Source organism: Ziziphus jujuba, chromosome 8 (genome assembly GCF_031755915.1).
Source record: "Ziziphus jujuba cultivar Dongzao chromosome 8, ASM3175591v1".
Taxonomy (NCBI): Eukaryota; Viridiplantae; Streptophyta; class Magnoliopsida; order Rosales; family Rhamnaceae; genus Ziziphus; species Ziziphus jujuba.
The window spans coordinates 21,804,428-21,824,807 of NC_083386.1; the positions used below are offsets into that span (position 1 = coordinate 21,804,428).

General features: G+C 34.7%; 1 protein-coding gene across 1 annotated transcript; it reads left to right on the forward strand.

Annotated features, from left to right (window-relative positions):
* The first annotated feature begins 1,930 nt into the window (after positions 1–1,930).
* On the forward strand, positions 1,931–4,462 carry LOC125420497 (amino acid transporter AVT6C). Its single transcript, XM_048467145.2, has 5 exons — positions 1,931–2,394; positions 3,122–3,274; positions 3,365–3,568; positions 3,652–4,117; positions 4,197–4,462. Exons 1-5 carry the CDS (start codon positions 2,031–2,033, stop codon positions 4,321–4,323), a joined length of 1,314 nt encoding a protein of 437 aa, XP_048323102.1. The 5' UTR covers positions 1,931–2,030; the 3' UTR covers positions 4,324–4,462.
* Positions 4,463–20,380: the final 15,918 nt, after the last annotated feature.

Sequence of the window (20,380 nt, forward strand, 5' to 3'; positions counted from 1 at the left end):
AGAAAATCTTCTCTACATACTTGCCAACGCACGCACAGACTTTTCAGGATTTGTTGGAATATAAAAAAGAAGAAGATATCCTTGCACTATTGCTATCGTATCAAATTACAAAGAGCTGGAAGCATTGGTCAAATTAACAACTATTTATTTCATTATCCCACGTGATGCATTAATTTATCAACTCTAATAAAATATTAGAAATTGGTTAATTCGTTGACCACCACCAGTTTCCTTTCAATTACTACGTCCATACGATCCACAGAGAAAGAAAGACAAATTGAAATTTGAAAAAGAAAAAAAAAATCAAAATGATTTTTATAACAAATATTAAACGATATAATTGTGTCCATGTGTTTTTACCAGTGTAATTCACGTTGTAAAAGTTTTAATATTAATTTTGTCACGTGAGAGAGTTTCAAAATATTAAGGAGCACCATCAAAACCACCATTAGAATTTTATCTTCATTTAAGAATGGAATTATCAATTATGTGATAGGTAGTGGTAGGTGATTCATTTATTTATTTTTATTTGTTGGTGATGACTAACACGAAACATCTAAAACCAAAATAGCCACCAAGATGAGCATTTTTTTGGCTTACTGCGTTACTAGATTTCTCTTAAAACCTGTTTATTAGGAAAATGGAGTTTCATATAAATGGAAAAAAAAAAATACAAAAACTACTCAATTTTATGAAAATATGCCATTAACTTAATATTCTAGCAATTTACCCCAAAAAAATAAATAAATATTCTGGCAGAATTCGATTTGAGCATGTTGATTTCATAAAATTTCTTTTGGGAAATATGGTGTCCGTCAAGTTTCAACAACTCTGATCATAATCATGAACAATTGAATATGTGTCATCAAATACCACTTGCTTTGAAGCTAAAAAAAAATAAAAAATAAAAATCCCACTTACTAAAGCTACGGTGATTATGGTCCATTAATATTATTTTTTTAAAAATTATTTTCCCCTTTAAGACTTATATTTGTAGGGCTCGATTTAATTTTTCATTGTACTAAACTGCTAATGCGTGTAGGACTTTAATTTCTGTCGCTTTCTTTATGTGGTCAATCTACTTATATTTTGTCCAACTTGCCTTCGATTTGTTTTTCATTTGGGTCCATTTTTCCCTAGGCTTATCCTTTTAGCAATAACATAGAATTATTTGGATATACAATGTTGATGATAACTTTACAAAATCATATGATAATTGTCATTGAATTTTTATTTTATTTTTTTATATATACAATGGCATAAATAGTTATGTTACTGAGACTACACCAAATTGTAGTACCTAATAATTTTCTTTTGGTTACATTTATAATTTTACTAGAATTTTGATTTAGTAAAAATAATTTTAAACTATACATTTTTTTTTATCAGGTAAGTTAGGGTGATAAGTGTGGTAATTAGAGAAACCAAATGTATTTGGAGAGATAAAAAAAAAAACCCAAAATTAATGCAAGTTGTGGACTGCTTTTGGTAGATTACAATATATTTGGAAATTTAATTAGGCATAGAATTTGGACTTTGATTGGATGTGGTAAAATGATGAGGTGTAATAATTGTGAGAAGCAGCCAGAGATCAAACTGACCAGCAAAGCCGCTATCACGTCCCAATACATTGGCTTATTATTTTGCACACCTTTTTTTTTTTTTTTTTGAATCTACGTACGTAAATTCGTCATCTACGACAATAATGAAAAATACCACTCCATTCCAAGCTGTCATATTATCATTAATAAAAATTCCCCTCAAATTCCAATCTTACCCTTCTTCTTATTACTTTTATTAATCAAACACCTACCTATATTAAACCACATTTTTGGTAAATCAATAACCCACATCCATCCAAAAGTGACATGTATATATATATATATATATATTTATATATATATTTATATATATAATATATATAAATTATTTACATGTAGCAACTTTATGAGCTAGTAGACAATAACAACGTCCTTTGCCAAATTCTCTCTCTCACTGTCTATCCAACCAGAAAACTCATATTCGCCGGGATGTCGCCGGCGGCGGGAGCTCATGTTCCGCTGCTGCCGGAGAAGAAGCATCAGCGGTCAAAGAGTCCGTCGGTGTCCGGCGCGGTGTTCAACGTGTCGACGAGCATAATTGGTGCCGGAATTATGTCAATCCCGGCGACCCTAAAGGTGCTAGGAGTAATACCAGCTCTGTTGCTGATTGTGATTATTGCAGTGCTAGCTGATATATCGGTGGACTTCTTGATGAGGTTTACGAATTCTGGCGAGTCCACCACCTATGCCGGTGTCATGAGGGAGTCGTTTGGGCCGTTTGGATCGGTGATCACGCAGCTCTGTGTTATAATTACTAATCTTGGCTGCTTGATTATGTACCTTATTATAATCGGTAAAGCTAATTTAAAGCTGCTTTAGTTAACTTTTTTTGTTTTCTACAAATACTTTTTGATTTTGTTTTTTTCCTTCATATTGTTTTTTTGAATAACTTTTAAAGGAGTATGAAGCTGGTTTTTGTTAAATTTGTAGTTGGTAATCTTCAATATCGGACATGAACTCCTTTTTCATGCTGAATTAATAAGTGATATAGATCAGCAAATGGGTAAATATTAATTGCTTGCTGGTTGTGTTTGGTTTGAGTTACCTTGAAAGCAAAGATGGACCATGTTAGATCAGCATAGGAAAATGACTTCTTTAGTGCTTATACATTGGTAAAACATTTTTTTGTTTTTTTTAAAGAGGAATTTTAAGAAAGTGTTTTTAGCAAAACCCAGATTTATTTATTTATTATTATTATTATTTTTTTATGTTTGTTTAATAAAGTGATAATGATAGAGGAAGGAGACGAAATCTGGGTAGAGATTTAGCCGATTTGATCGATGTTTACTCTGTTTAAGCACCCACTTTTGGAATAAAGATGAGGGAGCTGGATCTGCAGAGTTTGAGCAGATATTTGGCATATGAGAATTGGCTTATTATGAGATGGAACACACTTGGAGTTAGATTTGAGATGTAAAAAGAACATTTTCAATGGGATAATTAATTATGTGACAAAATAAAAGTTAATCCAGTTTTTGTTTTTTTAATTTTTTTATTGTTTCTGTTTTGTCCCTTTTCAGGTGATGTTTGTTCTGGGAATCAGCGTGAAGAAACAGTGCACTTGGGCGTTTTGCAAGAATGGTTTGGAATCCACTGGTGGAATTCTCGTGAATTCGCAATCTTATTCACTGTTGTAGTTGTCATGCTTCCATTGGTCTTGTTTCGCCGCGTAGGTAAGTGTATATAACACAACATATATGCTTATTATATATATATACAGATTTATTTACATTCTGAGCTTATATTTATGCTGATTTTTGCAGAATCATTGAGCTTCAGTTCGGCTATAGCAGTTCTTCTTGCTTTAGTTTTTGTTGGAATTAGTTCTGTTATGGCCATAGTTTCAATTGTGCAAGGGAAAACCCAGACCCCGAGATTGGTACCTCATTTGGACCAGCGGACCACCTTCTTTGATCTATTCACTGCTGTCCCTGTAATTGTCACGGCCTTCACTTTTCATTTCAATGGTCAGAAACATTACACCACAGAATTCAATTCAATATGCTTACACGTTTAATCAATTCTTTCTAAACAATCCCATTGATTGCAGTTCATCCAATTGGTTTCGAGCTTGCGAAGCCTTCTGACATGACCAAAGCCGTTCGGATTTCGCTGCTGCTGTGTGCTGCACTCTATTCTACAATAGGCCTATTTGGGTACCTGCTGTTTGGAGAGTCGATCGCGTCTGATATCCTTGTGAACTTTGATAGAAGCTCTGATTCAGCGATGGGTTCACTGCTCAATGATGTAGTGCGATTAAGCTATGCACTTCATCTAATGCTGGTTTTCCCGCTGTTGAACTTCTCTTTAAGGGCAAACATTGATGAATTCCTCTTCCCCATGAAGCCCCTTTTGGCCTCTGATACTAAAAGATTTGTGTCCCTCACTCTTGTCCTTTTGCTCTTCTCTTACTTAGCAGCAATAGCATTCCCAAATATTTGGTATCTACTAAACTTTCTGGGTTCAACAACTGCAGTTTGCCTTGCCTTTATTTTTCCTGGTGCAATTGCTCTGAGGTACTCTCTCTCTCCCCCCCCTAACTCTCTCTTAAAATGATGCTCTGCTCTCAATCTAATTCTTTATCTTTCTCTTTAGGGATGTTCATGGTATATCTACAACAGGAGATAGGATCAAGGCGATGACGATGGTGATCCTGGCAGTAGTATCAAGCGCAATTGCCATTTCTACCAATGTATATGATATGTTTGGAAGCAAGTCATAAATTTTATTTTTCATTTTTTTTGGTCTGAGAGTTGAGGTTGGTTTAATTGTGTTCTGTATAATTTTGTTTGCTGTATGAAATCTAATTGCTTGAAACGAGGCAGAGGTTTTTGTTATCTCCATGTTGAGATATAACTTTATTTCTGGTGCACCAGAACAATATTGCTCTAAGTGTTGTCCGTTCCCGGACAAGATCTCATAATATTATAAGAAAACAAGTTGTACTACTAAATATCTTATAATATTATAAGGAAACAAGTTGTAGTACTAACATAATTACTAGTTACCAAAAAAGAAAAAATAATGACTAATTTTTGCAACCAATATGATTAAATAAACACAATACCATCCTCCCTTAGGTGCCACAACAAATGCATAGGTAAATTTTGACCCTCAATGTAACACCCCGTATTGAAAAATACACATGATTAAAAAAGTTTGATCAAGTTGATTAAGTTTGACTAAGTGAACAATATATGGATTCAAGTTAACTTTTTCAATAGCCAATATTTTTTATTTGACTGAGGTACCATTGTGTAGATCTCGTTGATACGAGTTCATAGACTGACGGCACATTAAATTCCAAATTACGGATAAAAGGTTATGGTACTGAGAAGTTTTAAATATAAGTTTTATATCAGTATCCAAACCAGTCCCTGATTTTTATCTGTTAGTGACCCAAGGCTCAATATAAACCTCGGTAAGCATGCCAAACAGAAAACAAAGCCCAAAATACCCATTTCATCCACTAAACCTAAGTTATTCTCTCCCAGACCCGTGAGTTCGAATTGGATCGTTTTGACTTGTTTACCGTGCAACTAGGTCAACTCTATTTTGCCCATTTTTAGCCAACCACCACTTACACGCGCTAGCCAAGTAGAAATGTCACTTGAAGGCGATCTCATCCGTGAAATTTCACAGCGATAGGTGGCCGGACACGCCTAGATCGGGCCGACGAAATCCACGGCCACGAGCGAGGTGGGTCGTCGGATTTTCTCGATTTTTAGCTATTTCAGGCCAACCCATACACCTTTTCCATTATTTTTTGACCCCTATAAACTCATTCCCGTGGTTATTTTTCCCAGATTCCTCACCGTTTGGGAGATATGATGACTTAAAGTTCGGCCGAAGCTTCAACTGAGTTTTCCAGCCATCAGAGAAATCTTTGGACCAAGGTGAGCATACGGGTGGGTTCCTTATCTCTTGGAATTTCCGTCAATATAAAATTTGTGAATTTTGGAGGTCGTTTGATAATTTTTCCATTTGTGGGTCAATTAGTTAATTTTCGGATAAATTGGGATTGTGTTTGGATAAGATTGGTCAAATTGGTTAAAATTGGAGTTGTATTAATGAAATTGGATATTGTAAGGACCCATTAGTAGGTTCAATTTTGAAAGATTAGGCTTCGGGTGAAAATCCCCAATTTTGGATACCGGATCCTAAGGGTACGTGGTATAATTGGACTGTTCGGTGTCCAATTTATGTAATTTTATAGTATCATAAATTATTTTAAGACATTTAGGTCATATAAGTGTCTTTGATTTAGTTATTTGGAGTCTTAGGAATGTTTTATTATATTACAGGCACTCGAGTTGAGTATGGAGGTGATCCTGCAAGTTGAGTCTGGAGGTGATCCTGCAGAGAAGCAGGAGTGAACATCTACAGTTGTGAGTGATTTTATAATTTTTAAAATTGTTTGGGGTGTAATATAATATATATGTGCTTTGAATAATTTGAATACATACCATTTGTTTAAATGTTTGGTTTATGTATATATATATAAATCTGCTTTTATAAATATGAATTGTCACTTTATGTGACGTTTGATAATATTTTAAATGGTTTCCAATTCTAATGAGTTCATAAGTGAACTTGTGGTATTAAAATATTTTGGTATTTGAATTGGGTTTTTAATCATTTCAGAAATAATAGATTTGAAAAAGCAGATTGAAAATTATATGATTTTAAGCATGTTCAAATATTTTAAAATTTCATACGCTTAGAATTTGTTTATGGTGAATATGTTTCACTGTGGTATTTCTGGTTTTATATGAAATGATGATTTGAAATTTTTAGAATATTTAAATAAGCAGATAAATTTGGAAATTAAATAAAGACTCATGATATAGTATTGTTTGGAAAAGTATTTGAGATATTACAAGATTGTTTTACGAATACTGTATCGGTTATTTTAAATTGATGTACCATGTAATGCTAATATCTTGAATTAGTATTATATTATATTATATTATAGCGCGTTGGATTTTTGCTACGGTATCGTGAGGCTGGGCTCAGCCTACAGGATATTATTGCCACGAATTGTGAGATCGGATTTATCCAACGGTTTATTATTATTACCACGGTATCGTATGGTTGGGCTCAGCCCATAGGATATTATTGCCACGGACCGTGAGGTTGAGTTTATCCCACATGTTATTATTGCTACTGTACCGTGAGGTTAGGCTTGGCTCACAGGATATTATTGCCACGGAATGTGAGGTTGGGTACGTTCCGACGGTTTACTATTTCTATGATACTTTTTGAATATTAAGGGTCGTGAGGTGGGGGTATCCCATGGTTTACAGTTTGGTATATCAAATGGTACATTGTATACGTTCTGAGTACATTATTGATTTTCAAATATTGTGATTATTACTGTATTTTCATAAATATTTTGTGAAACTGCATTCATTATATATTATGCTTAATATTAATATATTGATTAAGACATTTTATAATATTACAATGATCGTACACTTGATACTTTTGAGCATCGGTTTCATGATATTAATTTGGAGTACAATTTTGGATTTTGTGAAATGATTTTTAAATGAAAACTTTTCAAAAGAGTAGAAGGAGAAATCTTGAGAGAAATATTTTTATGGAAATAAATTATTATAATTCTATTTTACTATGCCACTCACTGAGATTCTTTATCTCACATTTTATTGTTTTAAATTCGTTCCCCTAGGCCCAGGCATTTAGTAGTAGTCTACCTCGCGCACAGCTTATCACTTTGTTCTTTCCATGACACCAGCCGTATTTATCATTTTTTTTATTTATCATTATCTTTTGGACTTATTTATTTCTTAGTTGTACTCTTGGACCTCGTACCACTCTTAGAATACTCTGATTTAGATATTGGACTCAGTAGAGATCCTACTATATATGTGTGTAGTTATGGCCTATGGTACAATAAACCGGTTGTGGACTTGTGCTATTGTGGATTTATTTTATATTCATATATCGAGGTATTATTGATATTGCTGGTGTTCGTTGTCCATGTTTAAGGTGAGGTTCCATTGGATATTCTCAGAAATTGTCCGGTGGAACTTCACTAGGCGGGACCATCTGAAAGATCCTGGAAAGATTTCCGGAATGGATCCTGTCACTCAAGTTCTCTTCCAATTTGCTACAACCTATAAATTCTAAGTTGTAGTCTACCTGTATAGTCACAATAATTGAATGGATCACTTCATATGAAAACTTCAAAAAAATAAAATGGAAATTTTATAGTTACAAGGTAAATGAAAATTGGGAAAACAAAGTACCTCAGCAATGATGGCATGGTCTTTGTAAACTTTATAACATTGAGAGGAGTGATAATCAACGATTTGGAAGTGGCAGATATCTTCAGCTGCATTGGCTGGGAGGAAGACTTCAAAAGTCTTGGTCTCATTTGGGAAGTGTAAAATCTTTGTGTGCTGAAGAGGAGCTCGTTTCTCTTTGGGCTTCCTTCTCGATGGACCGTCCTTCGATGGAGATGATGCTTATCCTCACACAAGCTAAACCACAATCAGTAGCGTATTGCCGAAAACGTAGGTATAGATGGAAATATCAAAAACATAATTTTATAAAAATACGTGCCGAAATGTTGATGCTGATGGAATTATAAAAAAAAATTACAAAATTATAAATATTCAACTTAAAACATAAATTCTTACATGCAAAACATTTAATAAGGTAAAACAAGACAATAATTAGAATAAAAATTGTAAAAATTAGTTCAAAAACATTAAAACAAATAAAGTGTTTATTAGTATCCAAATGTTGTAAATTTGACTAATTGAACATGTATCTAAAATTTTAAATAAATTAAAGTATGCAATTTTATCCAAATTGATAATATGTGTATATATATATTTAAACAATTTATTATTATGCCATAATGATGGTATCATCTATGACCATGCTAAACTATTATTATGTAAAGCACATGCCATAGTACTTGATCAAATATAATTATAGATTTAAAATCTTAATTAAAAACAATAGTTAAATATTATCTTTTTTTTTTTTTTAATTACAACTTGGAGCAAGAGGATTTTCAAAGTTTGAAAGTTGAAGAAGACCATAAATATTTTTTAAAATACATAATTTTTTTTTAAAACTATAGTGATTAATTTTTATTCTTATTAAAAATGGAGAAAAATTTAAGTAATTGATAATTAAATAGTTGATATTAGCAACACCAATAACCATCAATAAATTCAATATTTCTCTTATATTTTTATAAAAATCCTTATTTTTTTTCATTTTCCATCAATAATTATCGTCATCATCAATAATTACCGATAAATTTGATATTTTTGTTGATATAAATGATAGATAAATTTTATTCACTTATCAATATTAAATATATCGATGTCTATTTTTTATCCTTCTTTATTGATGTGGAACATGAAAAAATATGCAAATGTTGATAGAAATATCAACAATAATGTGGATATTTGGATCCATACAGTAGCATCATGCATGCATCTCCTTCTCTTCTTTGTCTTTTTGTCTTTGAAAACCATCAATCTCGAAGTGTAGCTTTCCATTAACGTCTAAAACTTTTATTTCATTCGTAAAGCTATATTGATTTTCTTCTTCACAATCAACTCCACAAGGTGAAGGACAGATAATTCTTCCTTCACAACTCTGACGATTGGAATCCCATTTGCCACCTTGGGGGGCCTCCATTAAAATGACAGAAATTAAACAGAGTAATATATTATAAAATTAGAAGTAAATGAATTGTGATATTTCGTTTAATATATATCTATATAGATGTAGATACAATGTGTTACGCCCTTGGGCTTAACATATGAAAATACAAGCCCAAATAAGATGGCTTCATTATATGTATTTCCAAGCCAACATTGGTAAAACAGAACCTAGCCATGGTTGTTTGGCTCAAAATGTGGAGGAACAAGGCACTTAGTGTAATCTTGTTGAAAGACAAATCATGCACGTGAGGTCTAGGGAACCACGAACCACCTTGGGTAACTAAAATACTAAGTTAATCGGTATGGCATGGTGTGCATGAAAAGAAAGAGCAGAGGAAAGCCAAAAAGAGGGCTTTTACCATGGCGATCATAAGTCCCATATGGAGATAAAACCAGATTAGAAATTAACCAGTGGACAAAATCCAAAGGTAATGTTAGGAAACAAACCAAGAAATGAAAAATGGGAGCTTTAAAAGGAACACATTGGATAAAGAAAGAGGTAGGCTTTCTCGCAGTCTTTTACCTAGCTTAATTACTAACTTAAGCATGGAAGGGACATGAGGCCTTGTTTGAAGGTTTGCTTGGCAGTGAAACTCAGAACATTGAAGTGGCGTTGGGTGGAGGGAGCAGAGGCGAAGATTGAGGCATTAACACAATGGATTGCAATAAAAATAACAAAGTAATAATCTATATGACAAAGATAAGCCAAGTATCTAGAGAAACTGAAGCCAATCAGCAAGTTTTTTTTTTTGGTTTTTGGCCGGTAAATAAAGCCTACCAGCAAGTTGTTCAAGAAGAGATTAGTGTTTTGTTTTTAATCATAAAATATCTCCAGAAAGACTAAAGACTAATCAACATAACTACTGTGTCTGCAATTTTGAAGTTTAAACTACTTAACATAGATAAGAGCTAGACCTGTAGGTTCTGTTTGGATTAACAAGATCACAAAAAAGAAAAATTGAGATTTGATATAGATAGGATGATAAGTGCGACACTAGTGCTTATAGAGACTATTCAAAGTCACTTATTGATAAGTGGATGGAAACATTTCACATAAATTTTGAAGCAAATAAAAAAAATAAAAAGTTATCTGATGTGGGAAAATGGGCTTTTAACTTCATCACAATTGTTTGGAAAGATGTGAGGGCCATTGAAAATAGTCCTGTAAGCCCACTGTCATGATCAAATTAATTAATTCCATTGTTTGGACTCTAAATTTGCAATTCTAATTAAAATAAGTTTCATCATAGTGATTATTCTTTTTGGTAATTATTCTTAACTAGAATACTAGAAAGAATTTCCATTCCTTTGGTTCCCACATGATACTGGTCAACATAATAATATATGTCCATGATGAATCAGGTTCTCTATTTGTGTTTTTGCTTTGAAACTTACGATAGAATTCAATTCGGTCATCCCAGTTTAAAGCAACACTAAATACAAGTTCCAATAATTAATATGACTAATGGAAAAAAAAAAAATCAATCAATGGAGATAAAGGAGAAAGGATTTGGTGGAGCTGAAAGCTGAATAATTCCTTTAAGCATCAGCATAACCTTCTTCATGGTGGGTCTTACATTAGGATCTTCTTGAAGGCACCAAATTGCAACCTTCACAAACCTCTCAACCTTCTTCATATCATTTATGGCATCCATATCATTTTCAATCAGAGCATCTAAGTTTCCATCCACATAGCAATCATAGGCCCAATCTGTTAAAATTCCCTTTACACCCCCATCAGTGTCTACATTCCTTCTACAGCATATGATTTCCAGCAGCACTACACCAAAACTGTACACATCAACCTTCACAGACACCTTGGCAGACCTGAACCAATCAGGCGCCACGTACCCTTTTGTTCCCCTGATGTTGGTTTTTGAATGGCTCTGATTGAGAAGCAGAAGCTTTGCCAACCCAAAATTAGAAATCCGAGCATTATAGTATTCATCAAGAAGTATATTTAAGGCTTTATGTCACAGTGGATGATCTGGGTGCTACATTCCTCATGCAAATAAACTAGTCCTCTAGCAATCCCAAAAGCAATTTGGACCCTTTGTGTCCAACTTGGTTTTGAGTCCCCAAAGAGATATCTTGCTAATGTGCCATTGCTCATGAACTCGTACACAACCAACCTATGCTGTTTCTCTTCACAATATCCTATCAACGGGACAAGATTCTTGTGATGTGTTTGGCGTATAACATTCACTTCGGCTTTGAATTCTTTCTCACTGTCTTGAAACACTTTAAACTATGCTACATGATCCTTTTCCTAGCTCTTCTTTGAACCCATTTGTGGCCTCTGTTAGCTCCTTGTAGGTGAATTGCCTCAAGTTGCTTCTGACACAAGTTTCATTTGAAGAAATTCTAAGGGTCAGCTTCTAATTTTGTACTTGAAGAAGGAAACCGAACATATTGCAGTCACCAATATGAAGTTGACAAAGGCAGAAGTGCCTAAGAGTGAGGACGCCGCAATGACCAAAGTGTTCTGGTCCTTTGGAAGGTGATGCTGCAGGGGCGGAGACGAATAATTAATTCTTAGTTTAAAAAACGCCACTACCCCACTTAGCCCATCTCTCCCATTGGAAAGAGGTAACTTCTTCTTCCAACAGTTGTTGTCCTTAAAAATGGCTGCTGCACATAGGCAGTCATGCAAGTAAGAATTTTCGCAACTCTGCTGGTTATAAGGTGCAGTTATCTCATAATCTGACGATGTTGGCCAATCCGTATTTGGTATCTTTTCCATCAAATACTCTTGCAATGGTGTACTCTGGTCACCACTACCACAGTCCAATATGAAGTCAGGTTTGCAGCCACCAAACGCATTAGTTGGATCGAATAAAGAATACCCATTTGGGCATTTACAATTTGGCCTTCCCTCACTTTGGATTGAGCAAATACTATTGTACCTGCATGGTCCAGTTCCCAAATCTCCATTTATATTCACACATATATTGTCAGGCATGGATGCTATGGTGTCCTAGCTTTCATTGGCAGAGGAGGGTTCTTTGGAGTGAGAACTCCATCAAAATTCAGAGTAACCTTTTGATAAGTGCCTAATGTTAAAACCGAACCTTTGGATGTTATAATCTTTGTTTCTCGATTTCTTTTCAATATGTACAAGTAGCCTGATGCATTATAGACCACTTACAAACCTCCATTCGACCCATATGTCTCATCATTGGTTCCACTAGCATAATATGCATCGTAAGAATGATTGCTAGGCAAATTTATAGTATTGAGCACTGCATTACCATCGTCGAGCATACGAAACACGAATCTTCCACGTGAGAAGTTATTCTCGCCTTTTCTTGAATAAAGATGACTACCTATCTCCATGGTCTGTCCAGGAAACAGTGTATCAGTGGGATGGTCGAAGCTCTGCATATGGGATTAGAGTTCTTATCAAGGAGTTGAAGGTTTCTTGTGTCGTTCATAACTGCGTTGGATATTGAGGAAGCTGCAGGTATTTCTCCTAAACTCCATAGTTGAGCACCTTGAGGGTCAGTGAGGACTAGGCCACAGTTAGTAAACAGCTCCAGTTTTGATCTTCTTGGCGCAGGATTTTCTCCATTTGCATACCAAACGACCGTACTGGTATTTGAAGTTAGTTTGTTGTACCATATGGCAATCAAGAAGTTACCATTTTCAAGTTGGTAAAACCCAAATGCAAAGACTTCAGAAGGGGAAAGCCATCGAGCATCCTTGTCTCCTGTAGTGAGAGAAGATCCGACATTTATTATAGTTGGGTTGGTTTGAGTGACAACAATAAAAATGGAAAATATGACAAGAAAGAGGAAAAGATATGGAAGAACAGAGTTGGTCATTATTGCTAGCTTGACGAAACTCAATCACAAAACTAATTAGTGTGTAGGATATGTATATATCCAGTGTTTGTGCTAACATATATTGGAGACACGAGTACTCAATTGGAGATGACCAAAAAGTTATGCATGGAAGCCTTGGACTTCGATGAAATTAAAGCTCAAAAAGGCATGCAATTGGAAAATACGGGCACGGAAATGTCAAAGAAATATGGATGAATTTTTTTTTCTACCCGTTATTTTATCTTTGTTTAAGCGTGTTGACTGGGACTATCAACCAACACAGCTTCAAAATTAAATGTGTGATAGATGAATTGCAACTGCCCGATTTAATTGATTAAATCTCACTACCCAAAAAAAAAAAAAAAAGAAAAAAAAAGAAAAGGAGCATTAACTACCAAAAAAAAAAGAAAAAAAAAAGAGCATTAACCACCCAATTTGCAGCCACTATTAATTATTATGGCTTACTTTTGCCAACAACCAATAACTTTTAGCCATAACAACTGGTTTTAGCTACAAAAATTATTATTGCTAAAAACATGATTAAAAACTTTACAACATACTGTGATTAAAAACTTTTAACCATAGAGTTATTGACCACAATCTAGTAACTACCTTTATTGTGGTTAAAAATATTTAACCGCAAAGTATATATTTTTAGTTACTATTTTGTTGTAGCTATTACTTTGTTTTTTCATAATGTCTTCAAGGAAATTTCTTGAAAATTTTTTTAAAGAATGACAAGATCATATTTTGTCTTCGGTCTTAAATTTTTGAAAATGATGAAACTGAAAAATAAATAAATAAATAAATACCAAACATCACAGATCCAACGGCGATCAGATTGCCATTGTTTTTGGTCTTCTCTGGATTATCCTTGCGTATTTTGAAAAAAACCTGAGAGTTGAGACTGGGGTCCACTCTTCCATTAGAGAGCGGCAGCTTCTTCTTCCAACAAGTTCCATCTCTGAAAATGGCAACAGCACACATGCAATCTTGCACGTAACTTTCGTTGCACTTATCGGCGGTGAAAGGCTTCAACATGTTGTAATCTGATAAAGGCCAGTCAGTATTAATTAGCACCTCAACCCCATAAAGATTAGGAGAAGAGCTAATGTCATGATCACAGTCTAGTGTGAAATCTGGTTTATAGTTTCCATAAACATCGTTTGGATCGAGTAGAGAGTATCCACTTGGACAAGTACAAGTTGGCTATTGTCTTCTTTGAGAGTGCAAATGTTGTTGTAGCCACAAATACCAAGACTTGAAGTTACAAGAAGATCTTGGCAAATATCTTCCAGGACATACCAAAGAATAGTCCAGTGGCTTCTGGAATTTCCAGCTTTGGGGTGAGAATACAGAGTCAAAATTCCATCGTAATCGAGTGTCAATCTTAAATAGTTATCTACTTCTTTACCTTGTGATTCGTTGTTGAGAACTTTTCTTTCACCATTCTCTCTCAGAACATAAATGGCGCCCAATTGATTGAACACAAATTAGATGCCTGGACTGGTATATGGAATAGAATCAGATAAAGTGGTATCACTTTAATAGTAATAAGAATTGGAGTTGTCTATGGGCAAGTTTACTGTATAGAGCTCAAGATTCTCATCTTGTCGCAAATTGAGCTGAAACTTTCCTTTGAAATAGTTTGTCTTTGACTGTAAAGAATAAAGGACACCTCCTCTATCCATTACTTGGGTAGGCAACATGGTGTTAGAAGAATTCTCGAAAGTTTGCCACAAGTACTTATTTGAATTTCTACCTTGAAGTGCAAAATTTCCGACATCACTCATAACTCCTGAGACGACAACCCCAGGAATAGGGTCAGTATTCCATAGCTCTTGGCCTAGAGGATCAGTGAGAAGTAGTCCCCAGTCAGTAGTGAGGTTCACTTTTGCTCCCCTTGTCACCAATTGAACTCCTGGGTGCCAAACTATGGTTTTGTCAGGTATTTTGGCGTACCATATTGACAGCAAGAAGAGATCAATATTGTTGTCCAGTTGGTGGAAGCAGAAAGCGAAATCTCCAGAAGGAGAGAGCCATGATGAAGAGGAATTCTGTTAATTCTGCAACTGAGAGAGAAGATCCCAAAGGTACAGTGCCATTAGTTTGGGCATAAACGGGAAGTGGTAGCAGGAAAAATAAGGCAAAGATAAGTATCCCAGGAGTAAACACCACTGCCAGAGAACCAATATTATGCATGGTTCAAAAAGACTAGATGATAGGTATGTATGAATTCTACCTTCGCAATGAAACGAGAAGATGCTTTTAAGTTTTAACGTTTACTATCAGTATTATTTTTCTTTAATTTCCAATTTTTTTAATTTATTATTATTATTTTTTCTTTCTAATATGGTAGACTTTGTACCGTGTGGTGATGTTTTGGTCAATAGACTCAATACTCCTATAAGTGCCTAACTAGGTTATTGTCTTGTCCCCACCCATTAAGAAGGATGGAAAAAGTATATAGGAAAACTTTGGTAGCTCCTGGCGGTGATGTTCAGGTCAATGCTCCTTAAGTCCTAAAAGCATCTTCTTCATTGCAAAGGCAAAGACAAGGATCCCAGGACTAGTATACCTATCTCCACCCATTAAAAAGGGTTTTTGTTTTACTTTAACTGATTGAATCGATTTTTATTTTGTTAGACTGAAGGACCTATATATGAACAATGTTTCCATAATTAAAACACGTCAAAATACATGTAATCTGTAGATATATATCATTTAATTACATGTAAACCATGAGATATTTAGGATTAGCACGTTAATCTTGTTATAAATAAAAACCCGTGCTCGCTCATGGTAAAAAAAAAAAAAAAAAAAAAAGGAAAGACAAAAATTTATAAAAAAAGGAAAAAGAAAAAAGAATTCAGTACTAGTATTCTTACACGTTTGATCAATTCTTTCTAACCAATCCCATTGATTACGGTCCATCCACTTGGTTTCTAGCTCGGGAAGCCTTCTGACATGATCAAAACCGTTCGGACTTCGTTGGTGCTTTGTGTTGCACTCCATTCTGCAATAGGCCTATTTGGGTACCCTGCTGTTTGGAGAGTCATTCATGTCCGACCTTCTTGTGAACTTTGATAGAAGTTCTGATTCAGCAATGGGTTTATTGCTCGTCGATGATGTTTTGAGATTAAGCTATGCACTTTGTTGGATTTTTAGAACAAAAAACACAGCAAAAGGAAAGGAAAGAAAACAAGGAGCATAAATTGGTGTGAAAAACTTGCTTCATTTATTTCTAGACAAAAATATATAAACATAAGCTTACAACAGTAAATCACCTACTTTTCACATACTATTGCAGTAATCATACCACCAAAAGACAAGTCATACTTTGGTTACCTAATACAACAGTGTTTTACCAAAAAGCTGAATATAAAGTAACTAAACATAAAAAAGGAACTAAGACACCAACAAAAGTGTCATTACACTAACACTTCTCCTTGACACTTTTGCTGGAAACACTAAGATCATTTCTTAATGTTTCAAACCTTTTTCTTGGCAAGGCTTTTGTCAAAAAATCAGCAAGCTGGACCTGAGACTTGCAATGAACCAGCTTTACTTCACCATTTCTTTCAGCTTATAAACTTTGTCTTCCTTTCTTTGAATAATAAAGCTTTCAGGTTGTTCAACATACACTTCTTCTTGCAAGTAACCATTTAGAAATGCGGATTTCACATCTAACTAGTAAACTTTCCAACCTTCTTTAGCAGCAAGAGCTAGTAGAAATTTGATTGTCTCATGCCTTACAACTGGTGTAAACGTATCTCCACAATCAATACCTGATTGCTACACATAATTCTTTTCTACTAATCTTGCTTATGCTTGTTTGTAGTACCATCTGCATTGAGCTTGGTCTTAAAGACCCACTTCACTTCAATTTTCTTTTTGCCTTGAGGTTTTTTCACCAACTCCTAAGTCTTGTTTTTGTTTATCATGCTGATTTTAGTTTCCATGGCTTCTCTTCGTGTCTCAAACTGATTTGCATCATAGAAAGTAATTGGATCACACAATGCCAGGTGGCATCCCTCATATACATCTGTCAAGGGTCTTATACCTCGGATATCGGCCAGGGGTCTTTTACCTAGGACATCGGCCAGGGGTCTTTTACCTCAACATCGGTCACGGTTCTTTTACCTCGGACATCGGTCAATAGTCTTCTACCTCAGACATCGGCCAGTGGTCTTGTACCTCGGATGCATCAGTCAAGGATCTTGTACCTCGGATGCATCTCTCATATACATCTATCAAGGGTCTTATACCTCGGATTCCAATGACATTTTCATCATCTGAATCAGCCTCCTCCTTAATTTCATCATGTTCTTGGATAAAATTCTCTTTTGAGGCTTGAACTTCACTCTTTTTCCAATTCCATGCTACTTCAAAGCTTTTATCTTTCATTCCAACATTTAGAATTTCACTTCCATGTTGATCATATATTGTGCAAGACTTATCTTCAAAATTCAAAGAATATCCATTTTCAAGCATTTGTCCCACACTCAACAAGCTTTGATTAATTTCAGGTATATATAACACATTTGAAATGAGTTTAATACCTGTTGAAGTTTTCACAGCCACATCTCCTTTGCCTTGAACTTGAATAAAATCTCTATTTCTAATTTGGACTTGGGAAACAAAGCTTTTGTCTAAGCACTTGAAGAGATCAGCATCATGTGTCATGTGTTGAGTACAACCACTATCCACCAACCAAGCTTCTTTGCTACCATTTTCTGCATAACATGTAGCAACAAAACAGCCTTTCCTCACTTTGCCATGCTTCATCAGAAACTTGTACTTGGTGTGCTTGTTGTATTGGCTCTCCTTTGTTTTTGTAAACTTTTTCAACATGTCCAAGTTGTTTGCACGCTCTACATTGAACATTAGGCCTAAACCAGCAATATTTTTCAGAATGGTTGTCCTTTTTGCAATGAGAGCACATCACAAACTTCTTTCTTTCACCCTCTTTGCTTGTACCAACACCATCTCGTCCTTTGTCATTACTTCCTCCACTTTACTGCTTCCTTTGGTTATTATTTGCTGGAGACTTACCTTTTTGTAGTGCTAGAAAAGCACTTTCTGAAGCCTCTTCTTGTCTTATAGATCTTCTTTGTTCAATTGCTTGTAAAGCATTAACAAGCTCTGACAAAGAAATCTGATTCAAGTCTCTTGACTCCTCCAAGGATGAAATCTTTGATTCGAACTTCTCTGATAAGCTGATCAGCACTTTCTCCACAACTCTTCTATCATTCAGCTCCTCTCCAAGAATTCTAATTTGGTTTACTACCTTCATTAGTCTGTCAATGAAGCCTTTTACCAACTCAGAATCCTTCATTCTTAAAGTTTCGAACTCCCTTCTTAAATTCAATACCTGCATTTGTCTTGTTCTTGCACTTCCCTAGAACTCTTCTTTTAGCTTGTCCCAGACCTCTTTGGCTGTAGTGCAAGCCATAATTCTGGTGAACATTACATCTGAAACACCAGCATGTAAAGCAGATAAAGCCTTAAATGTTTTTGCAACCTCCTCACTATGTTGCTTTATTTGTGCAATAGTGGGATTTGCTGTCAAAGGGGGAGGATTTCTATTGGTCTCTACAACTTCCCACAAGTTAAAAGCTTGAAGGTAAGCTTTCATTTTTATAGACCACATGGCATAATTTTCTCTAGAAAATATAGGAGGTGATGGAGCAGAAAAATGAGTTGAAGCCATTAAAAAGGAAGGAAAGGTAGAAGGAAGGTTTTTGTATTTTTTCCTATTTCACTCACAGTCCTACTAAGATCATTAGAGCTTTGATACCATTTGTTGGATTTTTAGAACAAAAAACACAGCAAAAGAAAAGGAAAGAAAACAAGGAGCGTAAATTGGTGTGAAAAACTTGCTTCATTCATTTCTGGACAAAAATATATAAACATAAGCTTACAACAGTAAATCACCTACTATTGCAGTAATCATACCATCAAAAGACAAGTCATACTTTGGTTACCTAATACAACAGTATTTTACCAAAAAGCTGAATATAAAGTAACTAAACATCAAAAAGGAATTAAGACACCAACAAAAGTGTCATTACACTAACACACTTCATCTAATGCTGGTTTTTCCTCCATTTGAGGGCAAACATTGATGAATTTCACTTCCCCATGAAACACCTTTTGGCCTCTCTAAAAGATTTGTGTTCCTCACTCTTGCCTAGCAGTAATAGCATTCCCAAATATTTGGTATCTATTAGACTTTCTGGGTTCAACCACTGCAGTTTGGCTTGCCTTTATTTTTCCTGGTGCAATTGCTCTGAGGTGCTTGCTCTATTTCTCGATCTCTTTCTTCTCCTAACTCTCTCTCAAAATGATGCACTACTCTCAATCTAATTCTTAAGTCTTTCTTTTTAGGGATGTTCATGGTATATCTACAAGGCAGTAGTAACAAGGCGATGACGATGGTAATACAGGCAGTAGTAACAAGCGCAATTGCCATTTTTACCAATGTATGCAGTATGTTTGGAAGCAAGTCATAAATTTTATTTTTGCTTTTTTTTTTTTTTTTTTGTCTGAGAGTTGAGATTGATTTAATTGTGTTTAATTTTGTTTGTTGTATTAAATCCAATGGTTTGAAATGAGGCAGATGTTTTCGTTGCCCCCATGTTGGGATATAATTTTATTTCTTGGTGCACCAGAATTTTGTATTGATCTATGAGCATTGGCAATGCCCAGAAAAGGATCTATTATTATATTATAAGAAAACATGTTGTAGTACTAACAGATAAAGGACTAATTACCCAAAAAAAAAAGTAAAAAAAAAGAAAAAAAAGAAAGTAACTAATTTTTGCAACCAATGTGATTATAACACAATGTTATCCTCACTTAGGATTACAAGCAGTGCCACAATAAAAGCATAATCCACGCCCGGATAAATTTTAACCTATCATGCTTTGATTCAATTTTTACAATTTGTCAGCGAATAGATTGAATATTGAAAGTCGAAATTTTGATAGAGCATGACAGGTTCTTTCTGTCCCCAACAAAACAATATAATCAAAAAAAGAGGGAGAGCGCAGATAGATAGTTCTATTTATATCCGTGCATGTTTAATAAATATCAGCTTTTTTACACATTTCAATCCTATTCTACGAATGCGACTAAAAAAAAATAGGTAAAAATCTCTCTCTTCTCTGCGAATTCTTTATTTGAACAATTGAATCCACGAAAAAGTTAAGTGCTAGAAAAAAGAAAATCCTGAATACAT